Source organism: Pecten maximus, chromosome 9, assembly GCF_902652985.1.
Source record: "Pecten maximus chromosome 9, xPecMax1.1, whole genome shotgun sequence".
NCBI classification, from domain to species: domain Eukaryota; kingdom Metazoa; phylum Mollusca; class Bivalvia; order Pectinida; family Pectinidae; genus Pecten; species Pecten maximus.
In genome coordinates, this window is record NC_047023.1 from 25868453 (window position 1) to 25890213 (window position 21761).

Consider the following 21761-nt stretch of genomic DNA (forward strand, 5'->3'; position numbering starts at 1 on the left):
ATCATACATTTTGGTCTCGATCTGTACATTTTTAAATTCATTAATATTACAACTATGCAACAGATAAAAATGAACTACAAATCTATGAAAACATGAAATAAATGAAACTTTTGTGACTTGGGTGGATCACTGGTCCTGTTTTTAGCTGGTCAAATATTTCATAAATTCTCCTTGGAGGAAAGGTGACATAATTCTACCTGCTGTCCTTATTGAATGATTACATATAGACATCATGGACATTTCTCCTTATATCAGGCTTGTCACTGTCTCACTTTTGCGTTGGAAGCTCAGTTGGTACTATCACCAGGCCGTGGAATAAGAAAGTCATTTAAATGATATTTGGAGCTCCTGTTTGACGCTGAGCACTAGCAGAAGATGCTTACCCTCTGGAACATTCAAGGTTATCTGTGCAAATGTATATACATGTATTGATCCGTTTTGTGGATTTTCTATTAGAATTGCAGTTCTTTTATTATGTCCGTACTCTCTGTTGTTGGTACCATTCCGATTAAATGACTGGGAGAGATTTCACTCGAATGAGCGTCTGATGTGATATTTCAAAGAAATAACACTACAAAATGAACACAAATTGACCCTATTGAAATAAAATTGTAGACCAAGTTCTCAACGCCGCATACTGTGATAAAATAAAAATATTTTATATCTATGATTTTTTCAAGGACAATATTGAAAGTTTTACATCAACACATTCGCTTCTACCCGAAGACCTACTTGTAATACAACTATATCTGCAATCAAAGTTTTACTGTAGAAAGAATCAACACAAGCTATTTGCCTCATACCAGTATATGATTCCCAGATATCCTCACACACTAACGACACCATGCTTCTCTAATTCATAATGCAATAATTTTAGACAATTTTAGTTCTGCATTCTTCAGAAATCAGAGTCACCCTGCCTAAGAAAAACGTTTTCCTCGGGGCTATATAAAGTCATTGATATCATTAACAATCGTCACCCGTGCCATGTATGTAAATTAAATTTACGGATTGCATATCGAGTTATGCTGAAGCAAAATATCTTCATTTACAAATCAAATACTGTGTTTACTCTTGTATCTATTGAATCCCGATAAATACTGACACAGTAATCTGAGTAACCCTGACAGTGTCAAACACAATGAACTTTCAGGATCACGTTGTTTTCCTTGTTGGTAGGATGAACCTAGACACCCGATCATTGGATTCTTGAATACTTCCCCGCACTTGCAATATTTATAAGTTAACGTCACCGTTACATGTTTGAGTGAGGTTTGAGGTAATTAACAGCTACACCATGCATGTTAACTAGGTACTTAAGGACTGAGGCGACCAGCTAACAATGACATTAATTTCTAGTCACGTATTGACTACTCCGTACCAGTACACTCCAATAGTAGAAATGTTTAGTCATGGTTTCATTTAAACTTGTATGAATGTATGATGCATTTTCTATGACAAAAAGTGTATCAATTTAGGTTGGTCAATTAAAATAAATCACATCCGTATATTCACAATATTTACATGAAACTATATTTTAACGTTGTTAATAACAGCGTGACCGATATAATTCAATGTGATTTCTTTTATTTTGAATATAACTTACGTTACTACTTTTCCGTGACATACTTTTTGGAAAAATCACATTAGTACATATTCTTAAGTGCTTTTAGGTAAATAGTCAATATCCTTACGAGATATCACGTCAGGGCCATCCTTCTGTTATTTGGGTCTACATTAAGAGACATCCGCCTTTCTGGCTCGGTCTGTATCACTCGTTTGATATTACACTGGTCGGGTTTTTATCTATAATAAAGAAAAGCAATATATTCAGACAGTAGTAGTATCAAACAGGAAAAACATAGTAAGACGCGATAAAGGAATGAAGATTGAATTTAAAACAAAACATATTGTTGATATATGATATCAACCATACAATGATAATCGTTAAATTTAAAGAGGAATATTTACTACAACATATATAGAGGATATCTAACAGTGTCTTCAGTAATACCAAATATATTTCACGAGTGTGGCTAATATTTTGATATTTTTCACGAGTGCGCAGTGAAAAATATCACTTTTATAGAATGAATAATTTTTTATATTTCACTGGTAAAAATGTAATAAAATGATATGTTCATATATTAATAATATTGATTTTTCATATTCATGCAATCAATAAAGCCACGTTTACCTAAGAAATTCCAACACTGTAGAATCGGAGACCGGTCGCGGTTGACACGAGTTAGTCAATCATTGAAAAGTTATTAAGGAAGACTGCATTTCTGATGTTTCTGAAATATGTGGTTTAGACTGAACATCCACGTACTACACTAGCGAAATAAACGATTTAGTATAAGAGTTACTAAATAAATTAAAGCATTACTCACAAATGAATCATTGAAGATTTGAATCAAAATAACAAACAAAAAGTGACACAATCAGGATTACATCGTGGAATGATGTTATCACAGACAATAACAGCACATCAGGCACGTTCACACTTAACCATGGGTATCATTGTAATGTTGTCTTATCATCATAAACAAAGGCACGGTTCTGTCTTTTGTTTTTGATTATTCACTTTTCGAGGTTTTTCTCGTTGAATATATTACTATGAACAATTCATCATCGGTATAGATTTCCATTTTCCCGTTGATATCTAGGTTGCGTTATCATAAATCAATACTCTCCATGAATATTGTAATATACTGTATTCGTAATAGATTTAGAAGATGTGGTTTTCAAAATGTATGAGTGTGGTGTCGACTTTCCAGTATTATTCCTGAAAACGCTTAGAGTCATTTTCTTTTTCGCTTTTTACAACGGTCCTCCTGGTACGAGACAGATTCAGATGAGTCAAATAACGCTCTAATTGCGTTCAGAGCGCTTTGGATCCAATGTCACATCCAGCAAAGGGAAGGAAATACACGTACATTAAAAGCATCATTTCATTACATACTCAGTCTACAACCATTTAGACTTCATGTTTAAGCGTCCTCTCTTTGACTGTATCAAATGATTAGTTCAGAAAAAAAATCATTTAAAAGTCAGCAATGACAAAATCGAATTTATGCGCCAAATATTATTATATGTGTTTGAATATATCAATTAAAACTGAGAAATATTAAGGATGTAAATTCCAATTCACCTAATAGAAGTCCTATAGTAGAAGTAGTAGTCACTTTGCATGATTTGCATATGTTTGTGTATATGCTCAGCTAATTGTTTGGAAGAACCGATTTCTACACACACAGCCGGCGGTATATCTGTTTAGCCAGACTAATTTAAAATATCCTGGATATACACTGTTTATATATACCACTTTTGCTTGTAATGTTAACTATTAATACTAAGGTTTGCAATAAGAACAAAGAATACCGACATAATGAAACCATAATTCAAACTCAATTAAACGAGCGGAAAATAAAAACAATCAATATAAATTTGCATGGAGACACCTGGGAAAGTACAGGGTGAATAAGACCAGGTGGTCCGGAAGACCAAGCACTTCTGCTTCTTCGACGACACCGCCATACAAATCAAGGTAACCAGCTTTAGTCACAACAATTTCAAATGAGAGTTAGGGAGGTGACAACGAATAATAAGGCATATCAACAAGAATCAAGCACCTCTGACCTCATATCTTATTATAAATGTGAATATTTCCAAATGGACTATGGTATATCAGCGGGTTTTATGATTGCCTTTAATAAAAGGCTTATTGATTAACGGAAGTTGAAAATACTCATTCACACTAACATACCAACATGTTCGCTTAATAAGAATACATCACGAGTGACATAGATCTATTAGCATACAATGGCTCGGCTATAACTATTTAAGAGTTGACAATGTTTACCATTTTTAAAAGTCCCAGTACGGACGATTTCCGAAAGATGGTCGTCGTTAGACGTAAAGTACTTTACGTATAGGCAGGGTATAGATATTCGCTCATAAAGAAGTGTCGAACCGAGGGGGGGGGGGGGGGGGGGGGGGGGACTCCTGGCCCCAAGGACCCCCCTGGATCCGCAAGTGAAGTTGATGAACATAAGCTCATTTTTTTTACATTTAGACTCAATAAATACTGATTATACCAATCAAATACATGAATGGTATTTGTTAACATTGTGTTAAAATGTAAATATGGATTCGTTGAACCATTAGTTATATCTTACTATTATCCGTGTAGAAAGTCCTGTAACTAGTCTTTCCCGATTTATCTCCTACATCGAAATCACTCCTACGTTTGAATTGGGAGCTCTTGTACAGTGAATAGAAAGGATATGATTGACAACGATTCGTTAAAATTTGCCACCTGTCAAAATGGCTTTCGGCTTGTATTCACTTATAGAAGCCATAATACTGTGTTTAAATGCAGTATGCGTACTTCACGAAGAGCGATTTCTCGCTAAAAGTAAGTTTATATGTTGTTGACCTAGATATGATAACTGCTATATCGGGTGAAACGTTATTCGAGGCGAAGTGCGGAGAACACGTCATCACGTCCAATACCTGAATGCAATCCTAGTTAGGGCTTCCAAACTCATAACAACATACCTACGTTCTCTATTATATCCATTTGTTACTCTCTGCAGAAGGCCTATAAATATAACCGCGATAACGAACACGATATACATTGTGATAGTCTCTTAGTACTTATACACTTTTACGGGGCTTCCAGTAGACACTAGAGAGTATGTTTTTGACTCGAGTCCTTTAAATAATAGTTTACTCTTGGAATTGAAGAGACATGTGTTTTCTACTTTTTGACCCTTCAAAATTCAGAAGTAGTTATTTGACTTCTGAAATTACAAAAAAATCATGGGTCAACTGATGCCCCGATTGCACAAGGCTACACATCATTGTGAATGTATCTACATTGTACGTTTGCCTTCTATGTACATGTAAATAGTATAATCGAAACGTTAAAGTATTGCAAGAGACATTGGTGTTGTGATCAGCTGGTGAGGCCAATAATTCCTGATGTTTTCAAAATTACTAAGTGATATAATATCCACACACACCCTTCCCCCTACTGAAAAAAACTCTCAATTTAGACACATTTACATATGAATGTAAAAGGCTCATCTGCCATCAGACTTCTGTTATTGTGCAGTCAACATTTCTTTAATTATTAGGGACAGAGAACCTCTGACAAGATTTATAAATGTTGTATTGTAATTAATTAATTTAACAAAGAGGGATAACACCACAGTGAAAACACACTTACTTTTCACTATAGGACAACCAAGGCTGATTCCCTGTCCCTATATATATATATATATCCTTCTTGCACACATAATTCATTTGAATATACATTATGTACTTATATAAATCATAAACTTAAAAGAAATGGTTTTGTATGATGTTCAAAATTAAAGGGAAAAAGAGTTTTGCCCCTTTGACTAGTGAACCTTTAAAATCCTAAGTTGGCACCTCGCTATATGGTGGTAGACTTGAATTTATTTTTATCTGATCATAATGGACGGAAAAAAACAACAATATATGATCATCATTTGTCATTGTAGTTGGCTGGGGAACAGACCAGAGGGGATTTGGTGAAGACCCGAGTATGAAAACTCAATTACTTAACTTGATACGATCTATAAGGACTGTGATGAGAAGTAAGTATTTATCCTTAAAAGTTTAAATGTGATGGATATGTACTAACTGCAATGATTATCATTGTAAAAGTGTATTTAGGATATATATGATATACATGTATGTTTCAAAGATATTTTAGGGATACTTATTGACTGGTCACCAGCCACTTAGGTTTTTGTATGAATTATTCATCTGAATTCTGATACTAAATTATCTAGGTTATTGTATGAATTGTTCATCTGAAATCTGATACTAAATTATCTCCCCCTTGTTTGAAATCAAGACAAAATCATCAAACTCAATTTATATTTTATTTACAATTTTAATATTCTAGAGAAATGCGGCTAGTCAAGAATAGTATTGTGTATAATTATTTGATTTGATGATGATTGGATTTCATTGAACTGTGTTGCTTATACATGTTGAAAGTAGTGATGAAAAAAATGGTGGGATATACATATTTGAATTTGATATAATGATTTCATTGTGTTAATAATATTCTTTTGATTTGTATTGCAGTACCTCTGATTGGAATAAATATCATGGTAATTGGATTTAAATTAATACTTGGATAACAGGACCCACATTTGTGACCATGGAATTGATTAATATTGAAACCAAAATGATTTTGTCAGTTATTGTGATGTACTTGAACTTGAACTTGATGAAGAAGATATGCAATGGGAGCAACATAGACCAACATATATATTCAGTATTACAGGACAGATTTTATACAGTGCCACAGCAGTAAAGATAGCATTTATACAGCGCCCAGCAGTATAGACAGCTTTTATACAGCGCCACAGCAGTATATACTAAGTACTGAATGCATGATCGACTGGTAGTGTTTCACCAAGGATATTACTTAACCGTATAGAAAATACCGGTAGTTGTTACAATTTTAAGGCCTATGACTAAATTTAGTAGACCTTATTTCTGCTGTTGTTGCATTAAGTGCTTAAAGTTCCTACAGGGATATCAATTTTTCATCAGTTTAGATATGTACAGTATTTGTGTTATAAAGGAAATATAATCACAGTAGATACAAGTGCTAATTTTATTATCAATATTACATGGTAAATGAAATCAGAGGAAAATCATCATGTAGGGTTTAAGGAAAATACAAAGTAGTATGGTATATCAGCCATCTTGATATGATAGAAATGAAGTGGGAAAGTTGCAACAATTGTAGTCTAGTTTCCAAGCAGTACAGGGTTAGGGCTAGTAATGTAGACACAACTGCAAATACAGTAAATATAAATCCCATGCAAGAATTCAATCTCCTATTCATGTACATTTGAACATTTTAGTGTGATAAAATCCTGCTATGTCTGATTGTTGATGCTGTCAAGAGCTAAGATATCCAGATAGCATTGCTTAAAGATTGTAACTATTTTGGGATTAGGAATACATGAAGTGTGTAAAAATGATAATGTCTTTTTTTGAGTTCATCGTTTTTAGAAGCCAATGCTTAAAGAAACTTAAAGTAGTCCCTAGTTTGTGCTGGTAAGTCTGCTCTTTCATTTTGGTATTCTTTTTATCTCCTGTGACTGATATATGTTAAGTGAACAAGATGTGCCTGTATTGAGTAACCTGTAACAGAAATCCCCAGTACAATGTCTGAGGAATACACCCTTAACTTAAGTGTAGTGCTATAATATGTATACTTGTATGTGGATGAGAAAGTATGACTGCATTGGTGTCATTGAATAAAATAATTCTTGCCATGACAGTCATTTTTTTGAGAATTTTTTTCAAAAAACCAAAATTATAAGCTTGTAAAATCTTATTAGGTGATCATAAGGCAGACATCATACGAGTCATTTTTAGTAACATACCATAACATAACAAAGAAAATAATTTCACCCTAATGTCTAACTTGTACTTTTGTCCTTCAGCTGCTCAAAATGTCATTTGAAGTCACTCCACCTATATTTCCACTACTTATTTTGTTTCCCATTTTAACGAAATTTTACGTCTGCCTGGCACTACCTGTGTCCCCTGAATGAAAGTTTACAAATCACTGCATTAATTTTGTTCAGGAAAAAATTATTGTTATCACTGTCTTACAAATTTGATATATACTCTTCAAGTAATCTTAGATGTATGTCGTAAAACTTATCCATACATATGCTTTTAATGCATGAACTTGAATAGATATATGCTGTTGGTGTGCATGATTTAAATTGGCGTCCCTGTATTTTACGCGAGTGTATAATTTGAGTGGAAGTGATATGATCACAAGTAATCTTTGCAAGAGAGAAAATGTTCATAATTACCATGAAAAATTTCATTATATGTGATATTGACTGTTTTGTAAATAAAGTAATTGAGATTAAGTTTATGTATTGTTTTTTTACTGACACATTGCCCACTGTGATACCCTGGTGTTGGGTTTTACTAAGGATATACCTTTAGAAACTGTTCAAGTTTATATCTGGATGATGAGGGGAGAGATATTCACACACAAGCTACTTCAGTTTGATTTTTTTTACTATCACTATTTCTCAGAAAGAACTGAAGGTATTTTTCTCAAATTACATAAGTTTCCCTTGGTACCTAGTTGTGCATATTGCATTTTGAGACCTATCTGAAAACAACATGGCTGACCGGCGGCCATCTTGGATTTTGACAATTGGAGTTTGTTATCGCCATTTATCAGAATGTACTGAAGGGATCTTTCTAAAATTTCATATGTAAGTTCTCCTTGTTCCCTAAATATTCATATTGCATTAGGGACTGATCGGAAAACAACATGGCCCACAGGTGGCCATCTTGGATTTTGACAATTGAAGTTTGCTATCGCTTTTCCTCAGAAAGTACTGATGGGATCTTTCTCAAATTTCATATATAAGCTCTCCTTGGTCACTTGTTGTGCATATTGCATTTTAGGACCGATCAGAAAACAACATGGCTGACCGGCCATCTTGGATTTTGACAATTGCAGGTTGTTCCTGCTATATCGTGTTATATAAAGTTATTAAATGTTTTGAAAGAAGGGGGAAGAAGAGAAAAGGTCAATGGTGGGCGCCAAGATCCCTCAGGGATCTCTTGTTTCATGATAACACTAATCGTCGGAAATTCACGAGACTCTGCTCCATCGTTAAACATAAGAGTACTCTGGGATAACAAATTTAAACGTGATCAATATCCAATAAGGTTTCAAACCTTAACAAGAATAACACGCATATTACCAGTATATGTATTACGTTTAAAGCAAATTCCAAAAACTGCTAACATTTCCGTATTTCTTCATCAAAATAAAAAAGCAAATATCCACATTAAAAAGTGATTGCAAAACAAATAACAAATTCTGCAAATTACTTATTCCTCACCTTCACCAAATATGACACTATTTATCCACAAAATAGCAATCTTCATGTTAAATAAGAAGGGGGAAAATTCATTTATTAGAGAACGTTTTCTATTTTACTAAGAACTAATTATCAAACACAATCTTCAAATAATTTAAAAAAAAAAAGTTTTTAATCCCAAAGTAGATCTAGAATCTACACACACAAAAACAAACAAACTCGTGTAATCTAGAGGGTTTGTTGGGGTACCAATACTACAATACATCTGCGAAACTGAAGTCAACGTTCGCGGCATTCCTGACTTCCAGAGTCACTGGACCTTAATTTTGGATGATATTTAGGGGATAGTACGTTGTTTTTCTTAGCTGTACTGGCGATTAGAACATGAAATTTGGTTTGAACCCGAGACCGATACCGATAGGTCTCGAGTTTAAACCAAATTTCATGTTCTAATCGCCAGTATAGCCACGAAAAACAACGTACTATCCCTAAACACGTTTACTATACATGTACAAACATTGTTTTACATCGCTACAAGTACGCTGTAAAATACTCTGTGACCTCCGCTGGTGACGTGTCATACTGTGCGGACTGACCAATCAGAAAGAAGCTTTCAAAGTCGGTCATTTAGCCACGCCCATACTCGCGAGAGTTCTTCACGAGATCTGTATGTTGACGAAGCGGTGTATTTGGATTGTTGTGAAAGTCCTGTTACAGAAGATTTAAATACATTTTATATTTACTCTGTATGCGTAGCGCTATATGCGTCTCGACAAAATCAGTGTTGATGTGTTTCTATATAGGCCCAACCGTTATGTGAAGGTTTGTGCACTTGTTCCATTTCATTTCAGTTTACTTGGCTAACGTTAGATGCCTACAAACGGACGGAATGAACGTGTCAATCAATAAATGACGGTAAAACAATATTTATTATATTTGTTTAATTTATTCAACAAAATGCATTCCATTTGGTACTGTACTAACGCAGATTAGAACATGCCCTGTCGCATTGGCGAGTTACTTTTGTTGGATGGCGCATTTTTTTAATTTTTTTTTTGCTCTTTGCTTCGCACTGTTCCTGTTTGCATGGCGCACTGTTCCTGTTCGTAAAACGCACTGACACTCTTCGCTTTGCGCATTATTGCTCTTCGCACAGAGCACTGTCGCTCTTTGTACAGGCCTAGCGCACTGTCGCTTTTCTCATGACGCATTGTCGCTCTTCCTTTGCGCACTGTCGCTTTTCTCATGACGCACTGTCGCTCTTCCTTTGCGCACTGTCGCTTTTCTCATGACGCACTGTCGCTCTTCCTTTGCGCACTGTCGCTTTTCTCATGACGCATTGTCGCTCTTCGCGACGTTGCTCTTCTCTTGATATATATAATAGTGGCGCCAGTACCGCAAGTCATATCTTGTAGACCATTTTAGGTTGGAAGTTCACATTCAGGGGTCTATATTCTAAATGGAAGTTCCCCTGTCTTGACGGACATGTCTTTTTTTTTTTTTTTTTTTTTTAAATTTTTTTTCCATATAATCACATACACCTATACATCGCATATGTATTTGGATATAGACCTATTATTATTCAAATTACAACTCAATATTCAATGACAATTTTAAATAGATTATTTAAATATTCATTATAATCATAATATGAATGTACAGTACATTACACATGTAAAAAATAAAGGACATGTATCTGTTGTTACCTCACGAAACATGGTAAAACTTTAAACAGAAACTGTGTAGTTTACAAACCCATTGGTTTAACAATAGACAAATATTGTGTAATTTACCAACCAGCTAATTTGTTAACTTAAAGGTTGATTAATAAAATTCCGTTTATATTTTCCCTTTTCTTGTTTATTGAACTTATCTTTATATTCATAATATGAATGTACAGTACATTACACATGTAAAAAGTGGACATGTATCTGTTGTTATCTAACGAAACATGGTAAAACTATAAACAGAAACTGTGTAGTTTACAAACCCATTAGTTTAACAATAGATAAAAATTGTGTAATTTACCAACCAGTTAACTTGTTAACTTAAAAGTTGATTAATAAAAATCCATTTTCAGGGGGCTATATTCTAAATGAGAGTTCCCCTGTCTTGATGGACATGTCTTATCTGAACATGTGATAGTAAAATGGAAGGCTTGCATAGATATCACCGTTGTGAACGTTTCCGTAACAGTTCCAGCTTGACTAAACGTACAATCTATAGGTCACCAAGGCCAATGGCGCGATACAGAAATGAAAAATTGGTACAATGGTAATCAAACTATAATGTTGTGTATGTAGGTTGTATGGGTGTTACGAGATCACATAATTGTACAGTCTAGGGGAGATAATCCAACTCTATATGCGAGTTATTCCCCTTTGTTGTAATTCTTTTCGTTTGTGAGATACATTTTGATGATTCATATAAAGACTTGGAACAGAAAAGACGTTTGTTGTTTTGCCTGACGATATCATAATGTAGCGTAAAGCGAGTTCCCCATACCTCACAACATTACAATAAGGTAAAGAATATTGTTGTTTTCGGTCATATATAGGTATATCTGTAAACTTTGCATTTACGTGTTTCGGTCAGATTTACGATTTTTGTTTGTTTGACGGTTTGTTTTTGTTCAACGTCCCATTAACAGCCAGTGCCATTTAAGGACGTGCCAGGTTTTGGAGGCGGAGGGAACCCGGAGCACCTGGAGAAAAACCACCGGCCTACGGCCTGGCAACTGTCCCATGTAGGTTTCGAACTCGCAACCCAAAGGTGAAGGGCTAGTGATAAAGTGTCGGGATACCTTAACCACTCGGTTACCGCGGCCCCTGATTTACGAGGGCTGATTGATATGTTGTGAGCCTCATATTGAAGGATTTGAATTTTGCCGGATATATTGCATTATTTTTCAATAAAATCCCCTTCAGTATCTATACATTTTTGCCAGCGGTGTCTCAGGGCCTTAACGCCACTTTTATAGAACTCCTTTTCTTGGCTGTTCAGCAAGTCATCCACTGCGTGTATGACGTCATCATCGGACTGAAAGTGGGTGCCTGAAATAGCTCCAGTTAGTTTTGGAAATATATGAAAGTCTGATGGAGCGAGATCAGGTGAATAAGGCGGATGCTCAATAAATTTAAAGCCACAATCGTGAATGGCAGCGGTGGCAATGACATACTTGTGAACAGGAACATTACCCAGGTGAGCTTTTCGCGGCGCTTCAGTTTAATATTTTCCCGTAACTGCCTCAGACGTGAAGCATAGTATGTGCCATTGGTTTTTTTGTCCCTTTTGGAGATCATCTATCAGCAGAATACCATCATCATCCCAGAAAACCGAGGCCATAATCTCCCGATCTGATGGAACAGTCTTTGCCTTCTTTGGCGGGGAAGAGCCAAGGTGCTTCCATTGTTTCGATTGTTGTTTGGCCTCAAGGGTAAAATGATGGACCCATGTTTCATCCACAGTGACAAATCTCTGAAGAAAGTTTACAGGATCTTCCTAAAAAGATTAGCACTCGATAATGTGCGCCTGGTGTGCTTCTGATCAACTGCCAGAAGTCTTGGTACACATCGGACGGAAAGCTTTCTCATTGCAAGATCCTCGGTCAGAATGGAATGTACTCTTTTCCGTGAAATGCCAACTCAACTGGCTACATATCGTTTTGTGACTCGTCTGTCAGTCATAACAATAACATGAACTTCATTGACCATTTCTGGAGTTGCAACATTGACAGGCCTTCCACGACGGGGGTCATCCTCAAGGCTTTGTCGGCCACGCTTAAATTCCACCAACCACCTTTTTACTGTAGCATGTGAAGGGACATCTTTCCGTGGTGTTGCTTTCGGTAGCGCGCCTCGGAGGATATGTAGCTAGCTACTGGTATTCATAGCCGCAATGAAAATTAAAAAAATCTATTCAATTCATATATTTATATAACCTTGATTTAAAAAATTTATATCGAGAAAACGAAAAATTTTATTAAAAAGAAAAATTTGTCATGTATACGACGAAACGCCAAATTATTAGAACAGCCGGGAGATCCCGCCTATGCACCACGCCATTGTTTTAATGTCGTTCCGCATTTTCCGGTATTTTTTGTTTAATTTTGTATAAAAAAAAAAAGAAGTATTAAAGTAAAAATAATATTAAATACAATCATTCAATATTTTTAACACTTATCTCGTACCAACGTTATCGATCCAAGGGAAGCTACTCTTACTGTCGATGGTGTATTAATCAGGTGATTTGCACGAGAGACAATTTAATGTTTTCATACGGTTTTCATAGTGTATTCATGGTCATATGTTTGTTGTTTTCACTTGGTATGTTCATATCAGCAAACCACATTAGGAATGTAAATATATCAATATAGATATCCTTTGGTGTTAAACCTTTTTAATGCAAATATTGGATCACTGTTCTTTCATCGATTTTGTCCATTTTGCAAAAGACGCTTGTGTTGTTTACTTAAGAGTGCTACCTCGTCGATTAAAACTAACTAAATGAGACCAGTCATTGGGTAAACGGCCCCTATATATCAATCGGCCCTCGTAGGTGTATCTGTAAACTTTCCACTTTCCGGTCATATATAGGTGTATCTATAAACTTTTCACTTACGTGTTTCGGTCATATATACATGTAGGTGTATCGGTAAACTTTTCACTTACGTTAAATTTACATCTAAATTAAATTTCCTCGTGAGTTAATATAAGTAAATTTCGTGGGTATTTTTTATAAACGCATTCAATATCCGGGTATTCATTATCTGTTAAAAAATTATATAAGTTGATTGCATTGGTATTATTAATCCCTGAAGACAATTGCCCGCGAAATTTACAGTATAAATGTTACGTGGGTTAATCGACTTAATGGCGGACAGTGCTGCTTTACTGAATGTATATGTTGTGGATTCCGATCGTGAAATAAATTTTACTTCTCGGTCTGAACATTCCGTATTGATTGGTGTACCGGACATGTGGTAATGATAGACAATATTCCGTACTGACCGATATACCGGACATGTGGTAATGATAGCCAATATTCCGTATTGACCGATATACCGGACATGTGGTAATGATAGACAATATTCCGTACTGACCGATATACCGGACATGTGGTAATGATAGACAATATTCCGTATTGACCGATGTACCGGACGTGTGGTAATGATAGACAATATTCCGTACTGACCGATGTACCGGACATGTGGTAATGATAGACAATATTCCGTACTGACCGATGTACCGGACATGTGGTAATGATAGACAATATTCCGTACTGACCGATGTACCGGACATGTGGTAATGATTGACAATATTCCGTACTGACCGATATACCGGACATGTGGTAATGATAGACAATATCCCGTACTGACCGATATACCGGACATGTGGTAATGATAGACAATATTCCGTACTGACCGATATACCGGACATGTGGTAATGATAGACAATATTCCGTACTGACCGATATACCGGACATGTGGTAATGATAGACAATATTCCGTACTGACCGATATACCGGACATGTGGTAATGATAGACAATATTCCGTACTGACCGATATACCGGACATGTGGTAATGATAGACAATATTCCGTACTGACCGATATACCGGACATGTGGTAATGATAGACAATATTCCGTACTGACCGATATACCGGACATGTGGTAATGATAGATAATATTCCGTACTGACCGATATACCGGACATGTGGTAATGATAGACAATATTCCGTATTGACCGATGTACAGGTCAGGTGGTAATGATAGACAATGTTAAATGTCTTTATATTAAAGACAATGACTTTTTCTAAGTAAGGAATTATACGTTAGGGGCTTCTCAAGTTTGAGAGTTTCCTTAAGTTAGGGAATGTCCCTACGGATACGCTTAACAAGGATTTTCTTTATATATTAAGGCTTTCAAGAATAAAGGATGATTTCTCTTAAATTATGGGCTGTTTTAAATGTACACAATCTTAATTTAGGAATATTTCGAAACTAACTCGGGCTTCGTACCTTTATATACTGTAATGGTCACGAAAACGTCATGGTTGTCGACCAGATAAGGTTGTGTGTGAAACCGTACATCTGTGGATTCCCAGGAAATTAAACTAGAAGGTCTCGATCGCGACCGTCACACGCACCAGGTAACAACTGATCACCATGAAGATCGCAATAGTCTGCGTTCTACTGTCGGCCGTATGTCTTAGTCAGGTAAGCAAATAACATTACGAGAATATTAAGGACAAATGATGTCATGTCTTCACCCAAGACTCATATTATGTATCAAATAACATTGTTATAAAGAGTAAAATCGCTCATACTCACAGTACTAACACTGGATCTATCCCCATTCTGAATAAAATAAGTAAAGTCATTTTTGTTTTATGAACCATTTTATGTAAGTTTTTTAATATGTATGCGAACAGACTTTCGTATAAGACATTCAGTATATGGTTTTATGTGTGACGTTTCGTTGACGACCTCCCCCTGTCACCTTCATCAGACAAATAACCAGTGAAGATAGTTATAATCAAATCGAAAGGTCGTGTGTAAATTGTAAACGGATATAATCAAATCGACAGGTCGTGTGTAAATTTATACGGTTATAATCAACAGGTCGTGCGTTAATTGTATACGGTTATAATGGACAGGTCGTGTGTTAATTGTATACTGTTAAAATCACGTGGACATACAACCTTTTCGGAATTCATTGCCATTGATATATTCATATTAAATTCTTCGATATTAAATGTATTAATGTTTGTTTGTTTTAAATACGAATAATTCCGTCAAAATATGGGTTTTTTTTTTATTTTCTTGATTTTGTATAATCTAAAAGTCCTGTTAATATCACAATATGTCGTCCAGTATATGTACTGAATTAGTTCATTGTCAAAAGTTTCTTGATTTAGAACCAGAAATAAAATTGATTTTTAAAACATCATAAACGTTTTACAGTTGAATTATGATAAGGGATTATATAATTAATCATGGATTTTGCCACTTCCGTCAGAGTAATCTCCCTTAAAACAAATATCTTATGCCCTTAAACTGAATTGATTTCAATATATGACTTAAGGCCTAACAAAGTATTATAATGAGATGTATGTTTTCATATCTACAAACTTTACATCATTGATGAGCGATCATGTTAGTGTGAACACTTTTCACGAGAAGGTCAATAAAGTTCACCATGCCTTATTAGTCGCCACCTGCCATCGGTTCAGTTTCTAGGGTTGTGATTCGACAATGAATCTTTTACTTTTAAGGCGTTGTTGTTTGATGACCTGTTCGGCCCACCTCCCACCCACTGTACCACAGACGCGGACTGTAGTGACGGATGTTGCTTGTATGACGGGTTCCGACATACCTGTTCCCACAGGACCATTAGTTATCTACAGCGGTGTCACCTTAACGGTCATGAATATTCATCATGTGGCTGTGCTGACGGTAAGTGTCGTCAAGACCAATACAGAATACTGACACGATAAAGAAACTCTAACTCAGAATCGATCAAACAAGGGAAAAATTCGAACTCCAAAAACAAAATTATAGATAAAACTAGATGTTTAGAAAGGATAAGCGTCTTCTGCGTCATCGACGACACCTGCTATACAAATCTAGGTCAAATCGACGACACCTGCTATACAAATATAGGTCAAATCGACGACACCTGCTATACACATTTAGGTCAAATCGACGACACCTGCTATACAAATCAAGGTCAAATCGACGACACCATCTATACAAATCTATGTCAAATCGACGACACCTACTATACAAATCTAGGTCAAATCGACGACACCCGCTATACAAATCTAGGTCAAATCGACGACACCCGCTATACAAATCTATGTCAAATCGGCGACACCTGCTATACAAATCTAGGTCAAATCGACGACACCCGCTATACAAATCTATGTCAAATCGACGACACCTGCTATACAAATCTAGGTCAAATCGACGACACCTTCTATACAAATCTAGGTCAAATCGACGACACCTGCTATACAATTCTATGTCAAATCGACGACACCTGCTATACAAATCTAGGTCAAATCGACGACACCTGCTATACAAATCTAGGTCAAATCCGGGTCAAGTTACATTCTCCAAATAGGAACTAACGTGGTGACAACGGAACCACTAGGCATATCAACAAGAACTGAATACAGTTCAAAATCAGTCTCAATATTCCTGTAATATTGTTGTTGTTTTTTTACGTTTAGCACGAAATATCACCAAAATAAGCATGCATTCATATGATGAAGTATACTAGTCTCATTCTTAATATAATGGCATCGTATCCGTTTTATCCCATAGGATATCATTGTGAATCCCTGGATCATCTGAGCCTTGCTATTGAATCATCAAATATTCCTCCCGGATACGGAGTCTGTGAGCACGGCGTAGGAAACCGAACAACGACCAAAGCGCCTCTCGTAGCAGTTGAACAAGGCTAAGAGTGCCGACGTGTCATTGATGTATACATTAAATAAAAATTAACAATTAATTATTGCAACCATTGTTTTTGTTTTGTTTTATTTTTTCGTTTTGAGTCTGTGACGCTTATAGTCGTGGTAACCCCGATATCATTCATGATTGTGACGTCATCAGTAAAACCAGCCTCTTTAATTCCCATATTCAGATTAAAAAGTAAATCTTAACTTTGTCAATGATTTAGTCGACTGATCCTTTACGTCCCGGATACCATACGAAAGCGGGGAGATCCCGAAACAGTTTGTGAATGGTGTGTACTCCATTTTTATCTTCATAACGTAAAAAAAATCGTTCAACTAGATTAAAAGATATGAAACAAGATTTGTGACTTCTTTCACGGACTCTTTCCTCTCCGAAATTACTATGCGACCCTTTCAGCTAATCAAAGGCAACGTAACAAACTGCGACGCATATTTATGTTACGAGATGATAACATATTTTTAGCCAAAATAAATGCTTGTTTCAAGTAGGATGGAATTACTTTCAAGAGAGACGTAGAATTCAATGTTGACAATGTTTTTCTGAAGACATAGGAATGACCGATAGTTTTATGGATTTTTTTTTTAATGAAACAGTGGATGAAAAAAAATCGCACGAAGATGCGGACTACAAGAATAAGAAGTAATATTTCAGGTGTTCTTCATTATTTTATACGCCCTCATACCACCCTGGATGTTACGAGGAAGTTAATCCCCATTCTACCATGTTTGCTATGTAACGCCCGTTTTGATTGGTTAAAAACCATGTATTATTTTCCAATAACCCACGCTCGTGCCAATAATACACGCTCGTGAGTCACGGCTGTTACAATTTTAAATATCTAATATTCACCCGTTCCATAAAAGGTTACTATAGTCGAGTGGGCTAATGGGTTAGTCTTTCAATATATTTTTATCACGACGCGAGTTCGAATCCTACGGAGGTCCCCCACTTTTTTTTTCTTTTTTTTATCCTTTTTTTTAAATTTTCAAAATCAATGCCATATGATAGATGCTCTTGATCGTAGAACTGTATTGCCTGTATATTTCATCAACAAATAATGCAATACTCAAGAAATAGATTACAAGGTTTTCCCGGGGTTTCTTTGCTGTTTTTCTATTAGAAAGAGGTCGATCTCAGAACTAAACAGTACATGGTAGAATAGAAATAACAAGAGGCCCAGGGGCCTTAACGGTCATCTGACTCTAAATTAACAAGAGGCCCAGGGGCCTTAACGGTCATCTGACCCTAAATTAAAACCCTTATATTATAGTAGTATGCATTCTCTGTAGCAAGAATATAGTGACACTGTTGGCCATGGTGGCCATCTTGGATTTCTGACCGACCCAATAAATAACAACACTTGGTAAGGACCATCTCAGGATCATTTCTGGTAAGTTAGAGCTGAATCCCGCCGGTGGAATTTGAGAAGAAGTTTGAAATAGATGTTGTTTAGGAAAACCATGATTGCGCAATCATGTTACAAAATGGCTGCCATTGCTGCCATGTCAAAGTTTTTACGAGGCTGAAAAAATAACAACACTATGTTGGCTCGCCTTCCTTGAGATCCTCACCCAATTCCAGCTCAATGGCACCAATGGAACTTGAGAAGAAGTTTAAAATGTGTTTTTCAAGATGGCGGCCACCGCGGCCATCTTGGATTTCGGACCGACCCGAAAAATAACAACACTTGGTCAGGATCATCTCAGGATCGTTTCAGGCAAGTTTCAGCCCAACAGCACTGGTGGAACTTGAGAAGAAGTTTAAAATGTGTTTTTCAAGATGGCGGCTATGGCGGCCATCTTGGATTTCGGACCGACTCGAAAAATAACAACACTTGGTCGGAATCATATAAGGATCATTTCAGACAAATTTCAGCTCAAAAGCACTGGTGGAACTTGAGAAGAAGTTTAAAATGTGTTTTCAAAATGGCGGCTGTGGCGGCCATCTTGGATTTCAGACTGACCCGAAAAATAACAACACTTGGTCAGGATCATCTCAGGAACATTTCAGGCAAGTTTCAGCCCAACAGCACTGGTGGAACTTGAGAAGAAGTTTAAAATGGGTTTTCAAAATGGCGGCTGTGGCGGCCATCTTGGATTTCAGACTGACCCGAAAAATAACAACACTTGGTCAGGACCATCCCAGCATCATTTCAGGAAAGTTTCAGCTCAATCCCACTGGTGGAACTTGAGAAGAAGTTTGAAATGTGAAAAGTTTACGCACGGCGCACGGCGCACGACGACGGACGAAGCATGATGACTTTAGGTCATCCTGACCCTTCGGGTCAGATGACCTAAAAACCTTATATAATTGTAGTATGTATTCTCTGTAGCAAGTATATAGTGGCGCCGTTTGCCATGGTGGCCATCTTGGATTTCTGACCGACCCAATAAATAACAACACTTGGTAAGGACCATCTCAGGATCATTTCTGGTTACAGTTACAGCTGAATTCCATTGGGGGAATTTGAGAAGAAGTTTAAAATAAGCATTGTTCAGGAAAACCATGATTGCACAATCATGTTACAAATGGCCACCATGGCTGCCAAGTCAATGATTTTACAAGGCGGAAAAATATTAACACTTTGTTGGCACTCCTTCCTTAAAATCCTCACCAATTTCCAACTCAATGGCACCAGTGGAACTGGATAAGAAGTTTAAAATGTTTTTTCAAGATGGTTGCCATGGTGGCCATCTTGGATTTCTGGCCGACCCGATAAATAACAACACTTGGTAAGGGCCAGCTCAGGATAATTTCTGGTAAGTTAGGGCTGAATCCCACTGATGGAATTTGAGAAGAAGTTTGAAATAGGTGTTGTTCAGGAAAACCATGATTGCGCAATCATGTTACAAAATGGCCCCCATTGCTGCCATTTCAAAGTTTTTACGAGGCTGAAAAAATAACAACACTATGTTTGCTCGCCTTCCTTGACATCCTCACCCATTTCCAGCTCAATGGCACCAATGGAACTGGAGAAGAAGTTTAAAATGTGTTTTTCAAGATGGCGGCCACGGCGGCCATCTTGTATTTCAGACCAACCCGAAAAATAACAACACTTGTTCGGCATCATATCAGGATCATTTCAGGCATGTTTCAGCCCAATAGCACTGGTGGAACTGGAGAAGAAGTTTAAAATGTGTTTTTCAAGATGGCGGCTATGGCGGCCATCTTGGATTTCAGACCAACCCAAAAAATAACAACACTTGGTCAAGATCATATCAGGATCATTTCAGGCAAGTTTCAGCTTAATAGCACTGGTGGAACTGGAGAAGAAGTTTAAAATGTGTTTTTCAAGATGGCGGCTATGGCGGCCATCTTGGATGTCGGACTGACCCGAAAAATAACAACACTTGGTCGGCATCATATCAGGATCATTTCAGGCAAGTTTCAGCTTAATAGCACTGGTGGAACTGGAGAAGAAGTTTAAAATGTGTTTTTCAAGATGGCGGCTATGGCGGCCATCTGGATTTCGGACTGACCCAAAAAATAACAACACTTGGTCAGGATCATATCAGGATCATTTCAGGCAAGATTCAGCCCAATAGCACTTGTGGAACTGGAGAAGAAGTTTAAAATGTGTTTTTCAAGATGGCGGCCACGGCGGCCATCTTGGATTTCGGACCTTCCTGAAAAATAACAACACTTGGTCGGCATCATATCAGGATCATTTCAGGTAAGTTTCAGCTTAATAGCACTGGTGGAACTGGAGAAGAAGTTTAAAATGTGTTTTTCAAGATGGCCGCTATGGCGGCCACCTGGATTTCGGACTGACCCGAAAAAATAACAACACTTGGTCAGGATCATATCAGGATCATTTCAGGCAAGATTCAGCCCAATAGCACTTGTGGAACTGGAGAAGAAGTTTAAAATGTGTTTTTCAAGATGGCGGCTATGGCGGCCATCTTGGATTTCAGACCAACCCAAAAAATAACAACACTTGGTCAAGATCATATCAGGATCATTTCAGGCAAGTTTCAGCTTAATAGCACTGGTGGAACTGGAGAAGAAGTTTAAAATGTGTTTTTCAAGATGGCGGCCACGGCGGCCATCTTGGATTTCGGACCTTCCTGAAAAATAACAACACTTGGTCGGCATCATATCAGGATCATTTCAGGTAAGTTTCAGCTTAATAGCACTGGTGGAACTGGAGAAGAAGTTTAAAATGTGTTTTTCAAGATGGCGGCTATGGCGGCCATCTTGGATTTCGGACTGACCCGAAAAATAACAACACTTGGTCGGCATCATATCAGGATCATTTCAGGCAAATTTCAGCCCAATAGCACTGGTGGAACTTGAGAAGAAGTTTAAAATGTGTTTTTCAAGATGGCGGCTATGGCGGCCATCTTGGA

The 21761-nt window shown here is 36.8% G+C and overlaps 2 protein-coding genes across 2 annotated transcripts; both read left to right on the plus strand.

Annotated features, from left to right (window-relative positions):
* The first annotated feature begins 4291 nt into the window (after positions 1 to 4291).
* Positions 4292 to 7949, plus strand: LOC117334060 (immediate early response 3-interacting protein 1-like). Its single transcript, XM_033893495.1, has 3 exons — positions 4292 to 4420; positions 5535 to 5630; positions 6130 to 7949. The coding sequence occupies exons 1-3, from the start codon at positions 4330 to 4332 to the stop codon at positions 6183 to 6185; spliced, it is 243 nt and encodes an 80-aa protein (XP_033749386.1). The 5' UTR covers positions 4292 to 4329; the 3' UTR covers positions 6186 to 7949.
* Positions 7950 to 15008: 7059 nt separating this feature from the next.
* Positions 15009 to 17456, plus strand: LOC117334061. Its single transcript, XM_033893496.1, has 3 exons — positions 15009 to 15141; positions 16200 to 16380; positions 17254 to 17456. Exons 1-3 carry the CDS (start codon positions 15091 to 15093, stop codon positions 17391 to 17393), a joined length of 372 nt encoding a protein of 123 aa, XP_033749387.1. The 5' UTR covers positions 15009 to 15090; the 3' UTR covers positions 17394 to 17456.
* The last annotated feature ends 4305 nt before the right edge of the window (positions 17457 to 21761 follow it).